Source organism: Dermochelys coriacea, chromosome 20, assembly GCF_009764565.3.
Source record: "Dermochelys coriacea isolate rDerCor1 chromosome 20, rDerCor1.pri.v4, whole genome shotgun sequence".
Lineage (NCBI taxonomy): Eukaryota > Metazoa > Chordata > Testudines > Dermochelyidae > Dermochelys > Dermochelys coriacea.
In genome coordinates this window covers 3782965-3798148 of record NC_050087.2, presented here as the reverse complement: position 1 = coordinate 3798148, position 15184 = coordinate 3782965, and the positions used below count along the sequence as shown (strand labels likewise).

The window sequence follows — 15184 nt, the reverse complement described above, 5'->3', positions numbered from 1 at the left end:
AGCCGGGTTCCGCATCACAGCCACCCTCTGGCCAGCAGGGGGCGGTAAGTGCCGCTTCGCTGGCGCTCCCACCCCAGGGACCAAGCTGCCAGCTTCCTCCTGACACTACCCAGCTGGCCCCAGCTCCTTTAAAGGGGTATTTTGTGTCCTTCCTACAAATAAACCTGTAAGCAGGGGGGTGTTCGGCCAGGCAGGGAGCCTCTCACGCCCAGCCTTACCGCGCCCTGTCCGGCAGACAGACCTTCCCCAGCCTGACCGTGCAGAGCCATTGGGTCGCTCGGGTGGGGTGCCCAGGTGGTGACGCTCCCTCCCCACCCCCCCCTTTCCCTTCTGCAGAGGAGGAGAACTTCGAGTTCATCATCGTGTCGAGCACGGGCCAGACGTGGCACTTCGAGGCCGGCAGCTTCGAGGAGAGGGATGCCTGGGTCCAGGCGATCGAGAGCCAGATCCTGGCTAGCTTGCAGTGCTGTGAGAGCAGCAAAAACAAGGTATGGCAGCCCCAGCTGCTCCCCAGGGCCAGCTGCCTCCTGGGGCATTTCCCCAGAGTCCTCTCTCTGCCGTCCGGCTGCGGAGCCGCCAGGACAGCATGGGAACTCCCTGCAGAGCCCTGCCCTGCCCTGCCCTGCCACCTGGGCGGGGCCCTGCCTGCCCTCAGTCAGTCCCTTCAGAGAGGGAAATGCAGCCACTTCTGGAGGATAGCAGCCAAAGTGTACAGCTCCCGGCATAACCATGCATTGGGGGTGAAACAGGGTCAAGCCCGTTTCTCTGGGGTCTATGTGATTCACCCCGAGCAGAGGGGGAGCCCAAGGTGGGTGCCACTGATGTCCCACAAGGCAGAGGGGAGACTGCCAGGACTAGAACTGGGGGCGTTTCAGCTCGGATATGGCTCACCTCGAGCCCCACGGCCAGGGCTGGGGTACACCTCAGGGCGCGGATCCATGTCCTGGCTCCAGGATCTCCTGGAGCGCCTGTGCCCAGTTCCCCGGCTGCTTAGCCAACTGCCCCCCCTTTGCTCCCTGCAGGCCCGGATGGACAGCCAGAGTGAGGCGGTGGCCATCCAGGCCATCCGGAATGCCAGAGGCAATTCCCTGTGTGTGGACTGCGGGGCACCAAGTGAGTCTCACTCCTGGGGGGCGGGCGGCACCGAGGCTGGCGCCGGGGGGCTCTCCCTGGCTGGCTGGTTCCCAGGCCATGGTGCTGATGGGGACCTGTCCTTCCCCCAGACCCCACCTGGGCCAGCCTGAACCTGGGGGCGCTGATCTGCATTGAGTGCTCGGGCATCCACCGGAACCTGGGCACCCACCTGTCTCGGGTGCGCTCGCTGGACCTCGATGACTGGCCCCTGGAGCTCACCCTGGTACTGACGTCCATTGGCAACGAGACGGCCAACAGCATCTGGGAGAAGAACACCCAGGGACGCCGGAAGCCCACCTGCGAGTCATCCCGGTGAGCTCCTGCCCCAGGCTGCAGCCCCATGCCCACCCCCGGGGACTGGGCGGGAGCCGCTGGGGAAAGAGGCAGAGAAGGAAGAATGCAGCCCCCCTGTGGGGTTTGCCATTCAGCCGGCCAGGTTTCCTGGGGGCAATAGCTAATGGCTCAGGAATGACCAGGGGCGTGGAGGGGGGGTGATGCTGAAAGGCCCCTGGAAATAACAGTCCTCTCTCACCTAGCAGGACCCTGTGGGCACCAGGCTGTGGGCATGCCAGCCTTCTGCAGGGTGGAGGTTGCAGGCATCATGAGCTGGGCACTGCCAGGCCCCTGGCGAGGTACCCAGCTCTGGGCACTGCAGGTCCCTGGGGGTACCTGGCTCTGGACTTGATCATGGGGGGGGTACCCAGCTCCAGGCACTGCAGTTTCCTGGGGGTGCCTGGCTCTGGACACTGCAGATCCCTGGGGGGGTACCCAGCTCCAGGCACTGCAGTTTCCTGGGGGTGCCTGGCTCTGGACACTGCAGATCCCTGGGGGGTACCCAGCTCCGGGCACTGCAGACCCCTGGGGGTACCTGCTTCCAGACTTCGCCCAGGTCCCTGCAGGATACCTGGCTCCAAGCACTGCATGATCCTGGGGGGGTACCTGGCTCCAGGCACTGCAGGCCCCTGGGGGTCCCCAGCTCTGGGCTCTGCGTCTCTGCCCAGTCTCTCTGCGTCGCCGGGCACTCACCACCGCCCGTGTGCGTCTCTCGCTGCAGGGAGGAGCGGGAGTCGTGGATCCGGGCGAAGTACGAGCAGCGGGTATTCCTGGCCCCATTCCCGAGCCCCGAGATCCCGCTGGGGCAGCAGCTGTTCCGGGCCGTGCAGGAGAAGGACCTGGGCACCATGCTGCTGCTGCTGGCACACAGCACCAAGGAGCTGATCAACACCTGCTCCGGGGACAAGGACCGGCGCACGGCCCTGCACTTGGCCTGCGACCTGCCCCATGTGGTCATCACCCAGTTGCTGGTCTGGGTACGTCCGGTGGCCGGGGACACCGTGGGACGTGGGGGGTGGGGGGATCCGTTCCCTCCCCCCCCCGGCACAGGGGAGGCTGCTGCCCTCACTCATAGCGAGCGGGGGACAGATGAGGAAGGGGGAGCCGCAGAGCCTTTGCCTGGGGCTCCCCCTGAGCTTGGCGGGGCCCATATGCCCCCTGGCACCATGGGCTGTGGGGCCGGGGTGCCAGCTGCAGGGCGAAGGAGGGCATTGCAGCAGCAAGTTTATAGCAGAGCTCCGCCTAGGCCTGCAGTGATGTCATAAACCTGGGCATTATGACATCACTGCCTGTTGCTCCGGAAGTGTCTGTGACATCACCAGTTGTACTGGTACCTGGAGACCTATACGTGGAGGCCAATCAGAGCCAGCGAGGGCTCCTGCCCTGCCAGGTAGAGCCCAGGGCGCCCCCCGGAGCTGGGCAGATGGGATCCTCCTTACCCCGCACTGGGGGTGATGAGCCCAGATTGCCCAGCCTGGGGATCCCCTGAGCCAGCGGCACACCCCGGTGCCCCGGCTGCTTGTTTCACCTGCCGGAGGGGCGATCCCCCTGGCTCCAGGACTCCCCGGGGTGGTGGTTGGTTCCCAGTTCTGGGGCACGCTAGCGCTGGTTCGGAGCCGCGCCCCTCATCCCCTCATGCCTCTCTGTCCGCAGTACGGCATTGAAGTGAAGGCCCGCGACGCACTGGGCCACACGGCCCTTTTCTACGCCAGGCGAGCCGGGAGCCAGGAGTGCGCCGAGATCCTCCTGCAGCACGGCTGCCCCGGCGAGGGCCATGGCACCATTGCCACGCCCAGCCTGCGCCGGAAAAGCAGCACTGCCAGCATGGGACGGTGTGACACTCGGACCGCCCTGGTATAGCCAGCCAGCCCCACCGGACTGCCCCGTGCAGGGCCTTGGGGCTCAGCCCAGAGCCAGAGGGAGACGGTCAATGCCTGGGCCCCCTGCAGAGCCCTCCCCAGCAGGCTCCGGGCCTGCCTCCGGCCACCTGGACCGGGTGCAACGGAGCCCAAGCCCGACACAAGGCTGGAGGGGAAGGACGCGGGGGTGGTCAGGGGACAACTTCATCCAGCGTGGGCCGCACCTGCCAGATGCCGAAGGGACATTCGGCCCAACGGACCCAGCTTTTCCGGGCATGGCTGGCAAGACAGGTGCCCAGGTGAGGCCGCCCCTGGGAGCTGGCTGGGCAGGACACTGGGCATCCCCATCCTCCAGGATGGAAGTGTCGGACAATTTGTATTTTTGATGCTCTATTTATTACTCAGCCCCTGCTGGTGCGGCTCGTTATGTCCCTGTCTCCCCCGGGGCCCGTGCTGCCCCCTGTACTGTTCCAGCACATCTTCCCGAGGCCTCCCGTGTGGCTGGGCAGGGGATGGGAACTTGCAGGACAAAGAGAGACAGTTTTGTCAGAGCACAGGGCTGGGAGCCGGGACTCCTGGGTTTTGTTCCTGGTTCTGGGAGGGGAGTAGGGGGGTCTAGTGGTCAGAGCACAGGGCCAAGAGCCAGGACTCCTGGGTACTGTTCCTGGCTCTGGGAAGGGAGCGGGGTCTAGTGGTCAGAGTACAAGGCCGAGAGCCAGGATTCCTGGGTACTGTTCCTGGCTCTGGGAGGGAGTGGGAGGTCTAGTGGTCAGAGCACAGGGCCAAGAGCCAGGATTCCTGGGTTCTGTTCCTGGCTCTGGGAAGGGAGTGGGGTCTAGTGGTCAGAGCACAGGGCTGAGAGCCAGGACTCCTGGGTTCTATTCTCAGCTCTGTCACTGACTTGCCCTGTGATCCCCGCCAGCCGCACCCTCCCATCCTTCCCGTGGGGTTTAAGGACACGGCCGGGGTGGGGAGGGGGGTCGTTCATTCCTGTCCGTAATGAGCTTTGATGGTGAAACATGTTCAATGTCTTTCCAAGGTGTTTGGGTTCCCGGCCTGCCGCTTCTGTGCCCCCCGGCACCCCCAGGGACAGACAGGGACCCACAGCACAGAGAGAGGGCTGACAGTACCGTGGGTGGGGGTGATGGACCAAGTGGGGCCTGCAGCTGCCTCTGAGCTCGTGAACCCCCCCCCCAACCATCTGATCCAGCTGCCATAGCCCTGAACCTCCAATCCCTGCGGCCCTCAATTAGTGCCCCACTCATTCCATGAAGGCGGGGGAAGGGAAGCAGCTCGCCCCGTTCCCCTGCTCTCCGTCTCCACCATGGAAACCAATGGCGGTTGGGGGGGGGGGGAACAGCTGTGCCCCCACCCCATGCGGCTGGGAGCTCCCAACTGGGTGCACTGGCCCAGCACAGACATCAGAGGGCGAGAGTCTCCTTGCTACTGTTTGTGAGGCCAGCGGCCGTGGATCTCTCAGCCAGCCCCCTAGCGCCGGACCCCTGGGTTCCACTGGGGTTTCTGGGAGGGGAGTGGGGGCTGATGGGTTAAAGCTGGGGGGGGGGGCTGGGAGTCAGGACCTCTGGGTTGTATCACGGCTCTGGGAGGGGAGTGAGGTCCAATGAGTAGAGTGGGGGTGGGGGGTGAGGAGAGAGCTGGGAGCCAGGACTCATGGGTTCTATTGGGTGTGGGGTCTGATGGGATAGAGCCAAGCGGGGGCTGGGAGTCAGGATGCCTGGGTTCTCGCTGCTGTAGAAAAGGTGGTTCCCTGGATGGCTCAGGCAGAGAGGCGGCGGGGGCAGGTGTCCCCTCGCTGCTTACCAGCAGGGTCACCTCCCCCCTCCCCCACCCCAGGCAGAGCCGCCAACCACCCCCTTGCCAGCCTACGCCCACTGAGCCAGGCTCCCAACCCAGCCAGAGGCGCTGGGCTGCCCCTCGCCAGGCCCTCCCAGTCAGCACCTCTCTGAAAAGCAGCACCCCCTTCCCAGACCTGGGCGAGGGGGCCACCTGGCACAGGGCATTGTGGGCATTGACACCCCCTTGGCTTATACCTGCAGGAGCTGGCACAGCGCCTCCTTAGAGCCAGATCCAGCTTTCAACCCGTTCCTGTTGGGCAAAGCCCCCGCCCCGTCCCTTTCCCCCCGACTGGCCTTTCCAGCCTCCTCTCGGGACCCTGGTTTAATTTATTTGCTTCTCCGAACATTAAGGCTTGTGCCAGAAATCGCCCTCCCACTGTCTCTTCCAAGAGGCTGGGTTGGCAGCGCCCCCCCCCCCCCCCCGGCACAACGTTTACAGGATGCGTGTGACCCTTCGGTGTTTTGTGGCCCCCGGCCGAGGCCTCCGAAAGTGGCTGTTGTGAGTGATGTGGTTTCAGGCTTTATTTCGATACGTGATCAGGGTAATACAGACCCACCCCGCACACCAATCGGCCATCCCTGCAGCTGCCTGGAGCGCTGGCTGGCACGTTGCCCCCCAGTGCTGAGTTGAAAGCCACTCCCGCCAGTCCTTGCTTTAAGTCCAGGCCTGGGCAGGGGTTGATCCGGGGGGTCCAGGCTGAGTGTCTGGGCCCGACCTTGAGTTTAGTGGCCCGAGAACTCCGTGGCTCTCCGTGGGGCCCGCAGCCGGCCCCCAGCTCCCTCCCCCCCGGCCCCGTTCTTCCAAACCAGCTGAGCGGCTCAGTTCATGAATGTATTGGCTACCGTGTTGCACAAAGAAGGCCTTGCCCTCCCTCTCTGTGATGGCCCCGGGACGCCGGAAGCAGGCCAGAGCCAGGCCTAGGGGTCAGGGACGCTGCTCTGTCCCTCCAACCGCCAGCACTGCCGTGGGCCCCAGGGGACGGGGCCACCAGTCTGAACCGGGGCGGGGGGGGCACGTAACTGACCGGCCTGCGCGGCATCGCAAATGCGCTACCCCTTGGGAAGCGGGTAGTGGGTGTCGGCCGCGAAGGGGGGGTCTGGGAGGCTGGGGGAGGAAGCAGCCCTCTGCAGGGGCCACGCTGGCCCCGGACGTGGCTGGATCGTAGCGGGGGGGCATGTGTATGTGGTGAGGGGTGCGGGCATGGCCAGCCAGCACTGACACCCGTGGCTGTGTACAGTGTTTTAATCTCTTGGATTGTAACTGTAAGTACGTAACAATGTCAGATTTAGAGCTGTAGCGTGTGCCTGGTTCTTTCTGCTGGGAGTGACCCTTCCTGCAGGGCAAGCCGGGGATGGGGGGGGGAACGGGGGGGAATCAGACAGGGGAGATGGGGGGGAACAGGACCCCTGTAGCTCACTCTGCTTCAGCATTTTTGGTGCCCACAGGAAAGTGGCCCAGCGAAGCCGGGGTGGGGGATGAGGGAGGGGAGGGGGGCGTCTGCCAGCTCAGGCAGAAAAGGCCAGACTGGCAGGAACAGGATGGGGGCTGACGGGAAATGGAGCCTTACCATTACCAGCACCTGCTCCCAGTCCCCAAGGAGAGACCCCATGGCCCGAACGGGCCTCGCAGCCTGGCACCCCCTAAGGAAGGCCTGGGGATACACAGGGGAGTTGTCCGCCAGCTGGCCTGATCCCCCAACGCCAAGAGGCCATGGGTGCCCAGTGCCCACACCCGCCTCCAGTGATTAGTGCAGTGGGCTCCCCCACAGACAAACCCTCGTTTCACCTGGAGGTAGCTAAAGAGAAGGGAGGTTTGCAATGACGATAGGACACCTTATATGTAGACAGGATCTGCACCCCCCCTTAGCTGGGGGCCCCCCAAACTCCCTCAGGGGTTTTGCCCAAGAACACCCTCCCCCCAAACCCACTGGGGTGCCCTGCCTGAGAGCCCCCTCCCCGACTCTGCTCTGAGCTCGCGCTCCGCACCCATAGAGGCTAACCTGGCACGTGATGTCCAGTCCTGGCATCTTCCGGACAAGGGGCTAATCAGGCTCTGCTCTGTCCCACTGTGCCCATGCCCCCATCCTACATGCAGCCCTCCAGCACCAAATGCCCCCTCCCTCCCCTCAGTCACTTTTATACAGCCCCTGGCACCGTGGGTCCAGGCACCTCAACTAGATCTAAATCACCATTGGCATAACACCGGCCCTTGGGGTTTCGCACCCTGCGCTGGCATCCTGCCGCGGAGCCCCCGACAGCGACCCCTCCCTGGGCTCTGTACAGTTCCAGGCCCGTCACGCCGGCTGGTAGCGGGGCCGGTATCCGTACGGGCGCAGGTGTTGGCTCAAGTATTCCAACATGTACATCTCCTCCGGTTTGACGTAGTGGAAGGAGATGGATAAATCCGAGCAGCTCTGGGTGCCCTGTGGGGACGAGAACCAGCCGAGTTCAGGGGCCTGCATCCCACCCCAGACTGAGCTGCCTTGGACCCAACACAGCTATACCCCGAGGGCAGCAATTGACACCACCCTGCCCCAAGCCCTGTCAGTCACAATTCCACCCCCCACCACCACTACCTTTGTGCCCCGATGTGCAGTCGTCGGCCCCAGGATTCTGGCACCATGTGGGGAGAGGCCAGCTGTGCAGCACATGGGGAAATGGGGGTCTTTACAGGTGAACCCCCCCCACACTCCTATGTCACATGGAAGCCCAGCACAGAGTGTGGTGCCTGGGGGTGGGTCACTTGCTGATTCCCTGCTCTGTTCATTCCCTCTGGGGCACCTGGCCTTGGCCACTGGTAGAAGACAGGACACTGGGCTAGATGAGCCATTGATCTGACCCAGTGTGGCCGTTCTTATGTTTAATACACTCGCAGCCCGGTCTGGAGAGAGCCCAGCATGGCAGAAATCTTTTACCCTAGCGTGCTCGTGACTAAGAGGGACCATTAGTCACGCTACTGGCTCCTACGGCCTTTTAAGGGTCCTGCTATAAAGGATTCAGTTATGTTATAACCAGGTTGCTGCCGTGAGTCACAGGTGGTTAGAAGCTCATCAGCAGACGGGGCCTTTAAGCGTTACGAGACGCGTGTTGGTGGCGCTAATACTGGCGTAGCGACTTATTCAAAGCCCTGCTCAGCCCAGCCCAGGCAAGGCCCTGATGGCGAGATGGTGGCTCAGCCCTGCTAGAGAACGGGACTACATGAATTCAGCCAACCATGCTAGGAAAGAAATCTGCCCCGGGGGGGGTCAGAGATCCTATAACTGCCTCCTGGGGCCAGGTTTCATGCGGGACACAGCTGATGTGGATCACAGGAAGGGACAGAATCCTGCCCCAAATGGCCTGCGTGACTGAGCTGGGCAGGTAGGCAGCTCAGCCACGTGCAAAGGGGGGCCCACCTGAACCCCTGGATGACATTCACTGGCCTGGGTTAGACAGAGGTTCAGCACGTGGCTCGTGAGGGTCCCCGCTGGCCTTGAAACTGACCAAGAGCCGACTGGCTGGGTCATGGGGATCAAACCCAGGACCGCTGGATCTAAGCACATGAGCCAGCAGACCCAGATCTGTTGGCCCAGGCTGCAGCAGGCTCATGTGGCCCAGCCAGCACTGGGGGGAGTAGGGGGAACAGAGCAGCACATCGAGCCCCACGACATCGGCACCATCTGTAGTGAGTGGGCAGAGCTGGGAGGGTGAGCAGAACCTGTTTTGTGGGCAGAACTGGGTTGATGGGCAGAGCCAAGAACAGTGCCAGGAATCATGGGACCATGATGGTCTGGTCTTAAGAGATACAAGGGCCAGTATTCCTTGGCCCGGGCCACCCACCTCCCAGCTGCCCTGAGCCGGGACTCCCTTACACTCACCACCAGGATGGGGTAGAAGGAGTAGCTGGGATAAAAGGAATCTATCCGGAGATTCTCCATCAAGTGCTTCTCTGGGGAGAAGGGGTGGAAAGTCTCCCGCCCCTTGGTGTCCCGGGAGTCCCCTGCCTGCACCCCCATCTTCTCCATGCACTGGCCCAGCGCCAGGTCCTCCACTGAGGTGGTGTGGCTGCACACCTGGGTCCTGAAGCCCTCCACGAAGCGCCTCAGGGCCTCCTTGCTGAGGATGTAGCCGGCCCCGCCGCTCATGTAGCCCTGCTTGGCGAAGGGCTTGAAGCGCTTCCCGAAGTAGACGGGCGTCTCAGGCGTGTGGTTGGCCAGCAGCCAGCGCAGGTTTTCCAGCACCACGAAGGTGTCGTCGTCCGCCTTGAGGAACCAGTCGGCCTGCTCCAGGTGGTGCTGGTGGACGTACTGGAAGGCCCGGATGGTTTTCCAGTACAGCTGGTCCCGGCCTTCCTTGGTATCCAGCCCCACGGTGGGGAAGCTGTCGTCCCGCACCGAGCTCATGAACAGCACCACATTGCAGTGCCGTGTCCACGTGGCCTGGACGTGCCGGGCCTTGGTCTCCAGGTTGCTGGGGCCTGTCATGACCCAGCACAGGATCCGCACCTTGCTGTACAGCTCGGCCGCGATCGCGTTGTCCTCCACTGGGAACAGAAGGGCAACGCCTTATTTTGAGGGCCCTATCAAATTCACAGTCAATTTCACAGTCATGGGATTTTAAAATTGTTAATTTCATTATTTCAGATATTTAAATCGGAAATTTCCTGGTGTTCTAACTGTAGGGGTTGTGTGTGGGGTGCAGCGAGCGGGGTGAAATACACACCCGCTGTGTGTTGTACTGAGCAAGATTTGCACTTCACACACTGGTGTAAAGATTTTACATGAGGCTTTAAGTGTGGTGGCTAAGGACAGTCAGGAGGTAGGTACCGGTTTGTTATTTTCTGTTTGCTTATTTCGGGAAAGGGACGAAGGGACAGAAAAGCCGGAAAATGAGTGAAAACAGTGAAGCGATTGCGAAATTGGAGCTTTTTAGACTGCAGGTTGCAGAAAAAGAGAGAGAGCACCAGAGACTATTGCAGCTAAAAGAACTGGAGATAAAGGAGAAGGAAAGAGAGAGTGAAAACACCAGCTGAACCAGCTAGAGAACCAGAACCCGAACCCACCGACCTCAGCAATTCCCGTCACTCCAAAAATCCACGACTGGGACCACTTATGTCCTGCATACAATGAGGCAGACGAGATTGCTGAATATGTGAGCACTGTTAAAAGGCCGTGTGCAGTGCCTGAAATCCCAGATGGTAAGAGAGTTCCTACCCTGATTGTGAAATTAACTGGTGAAGTGCTGAATGTATTCAATGAAATGCCTATTGAGGATGCTTTAGACTATTGTAAATCCAAAAACACTGTTTTGCAAAGTTTCAGAGTAGCAGCCGTGTTAGTCTGTATTCGCAAAAAGAAAAGGAGGACTTGTGGCACCTTAGAGACTAACAAATTTATTAGAGCATAAACTTTCGTGAGCTACAGCAGTAATGCATCCGATGAAGTGAGCTGTAGCTCACGAAAGCTTATGCTCTAATAAATTTGTTAGTCTCTAAGGTGCCACAAGTCCTCCTTTTCTTTTTGTCTCTCCAGAGACAACAGCAAGGAAAGTCACCAACGCCTGGGCAGGTGTCAACCAACCATCAACAGCCAATGTCCTGCAAGTGAGCTACAATTCAATGACTCGCCTCCATAAGGCAACACTAGGGGACTTCCCTGACCCAGGTCTGGGGGCAAGGGTCAGCTCTGGCATTAGAAAGACTATGCCCATCCCTCACCTGAGTGATGATAGTAGTTGGTTGTTTGCACCAGCGCTGACGTGCTCTGTTCTGGCCTGAAGACGTAGATGAAGGTAAATCCCATGGCAAGCCCCACAGCCATACCTAGGCAAAGCCACAGCTCTTGCCTCTTGGAGAGGAGCTTCATGGCGAAGCGGCACGTCCGATCTGTACGAGGTGACTCAGAATAAGTAGCCTGTCCACGATGCAGGAGCAAGGGGCACATGCAGAGCTGGCTCCCATCCCCACAGAGCTCTCTGCACAGCCAAGGAAATATTTATTGTAGATGACATGTGGTTGGACTTGGAACTCCTTGCTACATGACTATCTGAGGCCAAGCATTCAAAGCAGGATTGGATATTGCAATGGGTAGCAAGTGTTAGGCTAGTTAATGCTGGAAAATTCTGGAAGAGACATGAAACCACCTGCTTTAATCTCTATTACACACCAGAGAGAGAGACAGAATTGGGGGTGGGGGCTGGTTTATCCCATATCTGCTGACTGGGGGGGTTCTCGCAAATTCCTCGGAAGTGTCTGGTGCAGGCACTGTCAGACAGGCCCCTGGGTTCAATGGACCTCAGTTCTGAGCCAGTCTGGCCATTGCTTTGTTCCTGTGGGTCGGTATCCGCCTGGTTCATGGAGAAGTGGGCTGCTGGGGGCCGGCGGGGAACTGGGGGGCAACAGAACAGGTAGGTTTGGAGCTGGGCAGGAATTGTTGCCGATTCATCAAAACTGAAACATTTCGCAGAACCACCTTGGGTTCAATGAATTTTCAGCCAGTCACAGGCAGGGCTTTGATGGCACCTGCCTGATTTCTGGAAGGGCTGAGGAGGTCCCCACTTTTCCACGGTCTGTGGTTGCATGCAGGGCTTTCGGGGTCCCTGCCACAGAGCTGGAGCCCCAAGAGAACCCCAGTCCAAGCCAGGGCTTCTGGGTTCATTGCTTCTGGCCATCTGGCTTCCCTGGCCTGCCCAAGTCCTGAGCCTGGGGAGTGTGCATGGCAGGGCTGTCCCAAAGCCAAGGGGCTCTGGGAGCCCTGGATTGCAGATGTGAAACTGGCAAGGATCACGTCCGTTTCAGGCTGCCGGGTCCCCAGGGAACACCATTCCCCTTAAATTGGTCTGGGTCCAAATTGGAACCAAACAAAACATAGAAACTCCCCTCAATCCAGGACCCTGCATTTTATCCACTTCTCGGGGGGGTAGAGGGGATACTTGGGACACATGCTGGGTCAAGATGCTGCCTGGATACTGAGTTCCCAACAGCTGCTCCTGTGCTGAGCCCCGATCCCCTCCCTAGGGTGACCAGACGTCCCGATAAAATCGGGACTGTCCGATTTTTAGGTCTTTGTCCCGCATCCCGACATTGCGGCTTTGGCCACTCAGGCGTTTTGTTTTTTGCTTTGGCAACTCCAGTTGCTTTTTTTTTTTGGCTTCCCCCATGTGTCCTGATATTTTCTCCATTAAATCTGGTCACCCTACCCCTCCCACATCTCATCTGACCCAGTTCCCTCCCCTCAGCCCAGCCCCTCTTTGTTTCTATCACCTGACACCTTTTGTCTTGGGTCTGGTCTATGCTACGAAGTTTTGCCAGTTAAATTTGCCTGCATTGGCATTGATCCCCTGTAGCATCCCCTGTAGCAGCACGCACAGACCTCTTGCAACAATCCCACACCGCCCCGACCTCATCTGAGAGCAGGCTGGGTCTCTGAGTCACCCATTTGGGGGAGGGATAGCTCAGTGGTTTGAGCATTGGCCTGCTAAACCCAGGGTTGTGAGTTCAATCCTGGAGGGGGCCATTTAGGGATCTGGGGCAAAAATTGGGGATTAGTCCTGCTTTGAGCAAGGGGCTTGGACTAGATGACCTCCTGAGGTCCCTTCCAACCCTGATATTCTATGATGTAGCCCAGGGGAGAAATCCCACCCTGCCTGACCCCTCTAGAGACTGGTGAGAAACCCAGGGCCTGATCAGGCATCCGCAAGGAGAGATTCATCAGAGACTTCATCCTACCAGGCAAAGCCCACAGGGAGCAACTCGGCCGCCATAAGGACTAGGTGCCAAGGTCCTAGAATTAATGCTGCTTCCTGCCCAGAGCCCACCAACCATGTCTGGTGGCCACCCAGGGCATGAAACCTGCACCCTCCACAGGGCTGTAGCCTGGCAGGTGAGAGGGGTCCGTCTGTCTAGGGACCGCTGATCTCACTCCCCTGCTCCTCTGTGGGGAGCCACCATCCCCTCCCCAGCCCCAGAGCCAGGTCAGGAGTATTGGGGTCCCGGGATGCTGCTTGGCTTTGTGATCCCTGTGGGAGGGGAGGGAATACTGGCTACCTTCATTAACCCCTAGTGCTGCCATATCACTGGGGTCTGGGTCAGTGTGAAGGCAGACGAGTGTGTCTGTCCCCGTCACCTCCTGCACGGGGCAGACTTTTGCTCACCTTTATCCTCCTGCACATCAGCTCAAGGGATCGGCTCCCCCGCTCAGGCTTCGGCTCAAGCTCCTGCTCTCATTCCTGCGGAGGGCTAGGCTGGCTTGCCCCAAACCAGCCACCACTCCCTGAGCTCCGAGGATCCAGCTCTCGCTGGAGGCTGCAGCTTTGCCTCCCCGGGGAGCAGCAAAGAGACTGACCTGACCCCGGAAACGTGCACACAGAAGAGCAGCATGTCATGGCGACTACACCCAAGCCCCACCCCAGAGACTCTCCCATGTACTGCAGCACCCGTCGGGGCCTGACACCAAGCACCTGCCCTGGACAGATCCTGCTCTGATGCACCTCCACGTCATGGGAACCCAAGAGCAAAGGGACAAGGCCAGGGGCTCCCGGGGCTTTCTCCAGGGGTGAATGCAGTTCCACTGGGCTCTTCGCTTTCAGCTGGACGTTGGTCCATTGGTCCAGCTGGCCTGGTCTCCCACCGTGGCCAACTCCCCATGCCTCATGGGCCAGCAAGGCCCCCATGCAGCCCAGGGGAGAAATCCCACCCTGCCTAACCCCTCTAGAGACCGGTGGGCAACCCATAGCCTGAGTCCTGGATGCCCAGGTTTGAGCCAGGGGCATGGCTGCAAAGCTCAGTGCCACCCTGAGCCAGGGGCTCCTGATGGGCGACCCGCAGAGCTCTGGCAGGGGGGACAGTGGGAGGTGGGGGAGGGGGCATGGCTGGGCACATGGCACCAGATCCTTTGCAGCCTTTCCAGCTGCTAAAAGTACTTTGAACCGTTTCCTTATTTCCCTTCCCCCAGTCAGCAAGCCCTGGATGGGAGGGGCCAGGCTGGGGCCTGAGGAGCGCCGGGGGTGGGGGGGAAGTTGGGGCCAGATGTGGGAAGAGGGCAAAGTGGGGAGGCAGCGTGGCACTGGGTTGGGGAGAAAAGAGGGCCGGGTGGAGGGATAGCTCAGTGGTTTGAGCATTGGCTTGCTAAACCCAGGGTTATGAGTTCAATCCTTGAGGGGGCCATTTAGGGATCGGGGGCAAAAATTTGGGCTTGGCCCTGCTTTCAGCTGGGGGTTGGACTAGATGATCTCCTGAGGTCCCTTCCAACCCTGATAGTCTATGATTCTATGGAGTGGGGGTGGGAGTGGGGGGAAGCAAGTGGGAGAGGGGGAGGAGTCTGGCGATGGGAGGGGAAGGGAGCGGAGGGGGCAGGGCAGATGTAGGAAGCTCAGATGTCAGGCTGGAAGGAGCAGCAAGAGGTCACGTCCCACCCCCTGTACCAGAACAGGCGATTGTCCAAACTGTTCTTGAAAACCGCCCTAGGCCGCCAGTTCCAGCCCAGTGAGGTAGAAAGTTTTCCCTAACATCTGACCTAAACTGCCCCACACGGGAGATCAAGCCCGTTACCCCTTCCCCTACCGTCAGCTGACACAGAGACCACTTGATCCCTGTCCTCTTTACCGTCTAAATGTGCCAAGGGGACCTGAGAACAGCCGCTAAGGGCTGCTGTAAAGAGGACAGGGATCAAGTGGTCTTCCACCTTTCCTGGGGCTCTGGTTTTTTAAATATTGCATTGTTTTTGGTTGCTCTCCTCTGGCCTCTCTCGGATTTGCACAGTGCCCAGGGGTCTCCAACTGCGCCCTGCCTCAAGCGGGTCAATTACCGCCTGTGTGTGAGACGCGACACTGCTGTTAACACACCCCACAATGGCAGTGGCCTTTTTGGCCCAGTCTGTGGGGCAGGGGCTGCCCATCAGCCCCCAGAGTCACTTTGCTGTGGGAGGGGTGGCATTGATTGGGCGTGTGAGGATCGTGGCCAAGCCAAGCCTCCTGCCACAGTGCAGCCACCCAGCTGAGCTCGGAGCAGCAAAAGAGACACCCTGC

General features: G+C 60.2%; 2 protein-coding genes across 7 annotated transcripts in view; one reads left to right on the top strand and one right to left on the bottom strand.

The window, feature by feature from the left end:
* AGAP2 (ArfGAP with GTPase domain, ankyrin repeat and PH domain 2) overlaps positions 1 to 3769 on the top strand; it is a 56474-nt gene extending 52705 nt beyond the window's left edge. For all 6 annotated transcript variants that reach the window (XM_043506585.1, XM_043506584.1, XM_038379292.2 and 3 more), the window contains 5 exons: positions 337 to 488; positions 1023 to 1113; positions 1224 to 1446; positions 2189 to 2444; positions 3121 to 3769. In XM_043506585.1, coding sequence (XP_043362520.1) covers positions 337 to 488; positions 1023 to 1113; positions 1224 to 1446; positions 2189 to 2444; positions 3121 to 3327 — 929 coding nt within the window. In that variant the 3' untranslated portion in view covers positions 3328 to 3769. The remainder of the gene's footprint in view (positions 1 to 336; positions 489 to 1022; positions 1114 to 1223; positions 1447 to 2188; positions 2445 to 3120) is intronic.
* Positions 3770 to 7476: 3707 nt separating this feature from the next.
* Positions 7477 to 11040, bottom strand: LOC119845957 (glycoprotein-N-acetylgalactosamine 3-beta-galactosyltransferase 1-B-like). Its single transcript, XM_038378969.2, has 3 exons — positions 10878 to 11040; positions 9040 to 9704; positions 7477 to 7605 (listed from the first exon to the last, which is right to left on the bottom strand). The coding sequence occupies exons 1-3, from the start codon at positions 11023 to 11025 to the stop codon at positions 7477 to 7479; spliced, it is 942 nt and encodes a 313-aa protein (XP_038234897.1). The 5' UTR covers positions 11026 to 11040.
* Positions 11041 to 15184: the final 4144 nt, after the last annotated feature.

Excerpts from the sequence above, each read along its gene's own strand:
- LOC119845957 (XM_038378969.2), bottom strand. The coding sequence starts at position 11,025 with ATGAAGCTCCTCTCCAAGAGGCAAGAGCTGTGGCTTTGCCTAGGTATG. Across the intron at positions 9,705-10,877 it reads CAACTACTATCATCACTCAG|TGGAGGACAACGCGATCGCG; the intron begins GTGAGGGATGGG and ends TTCTGTTCCCAG. Across the intron at positions 7,606-9,039 it reads CCTTCTACCCCATCCTGGTG|GGCACCCAGAGCTGCTCGGA; the intron begins GTGAGTGTAAGG and ends TCGTCCCCACAG.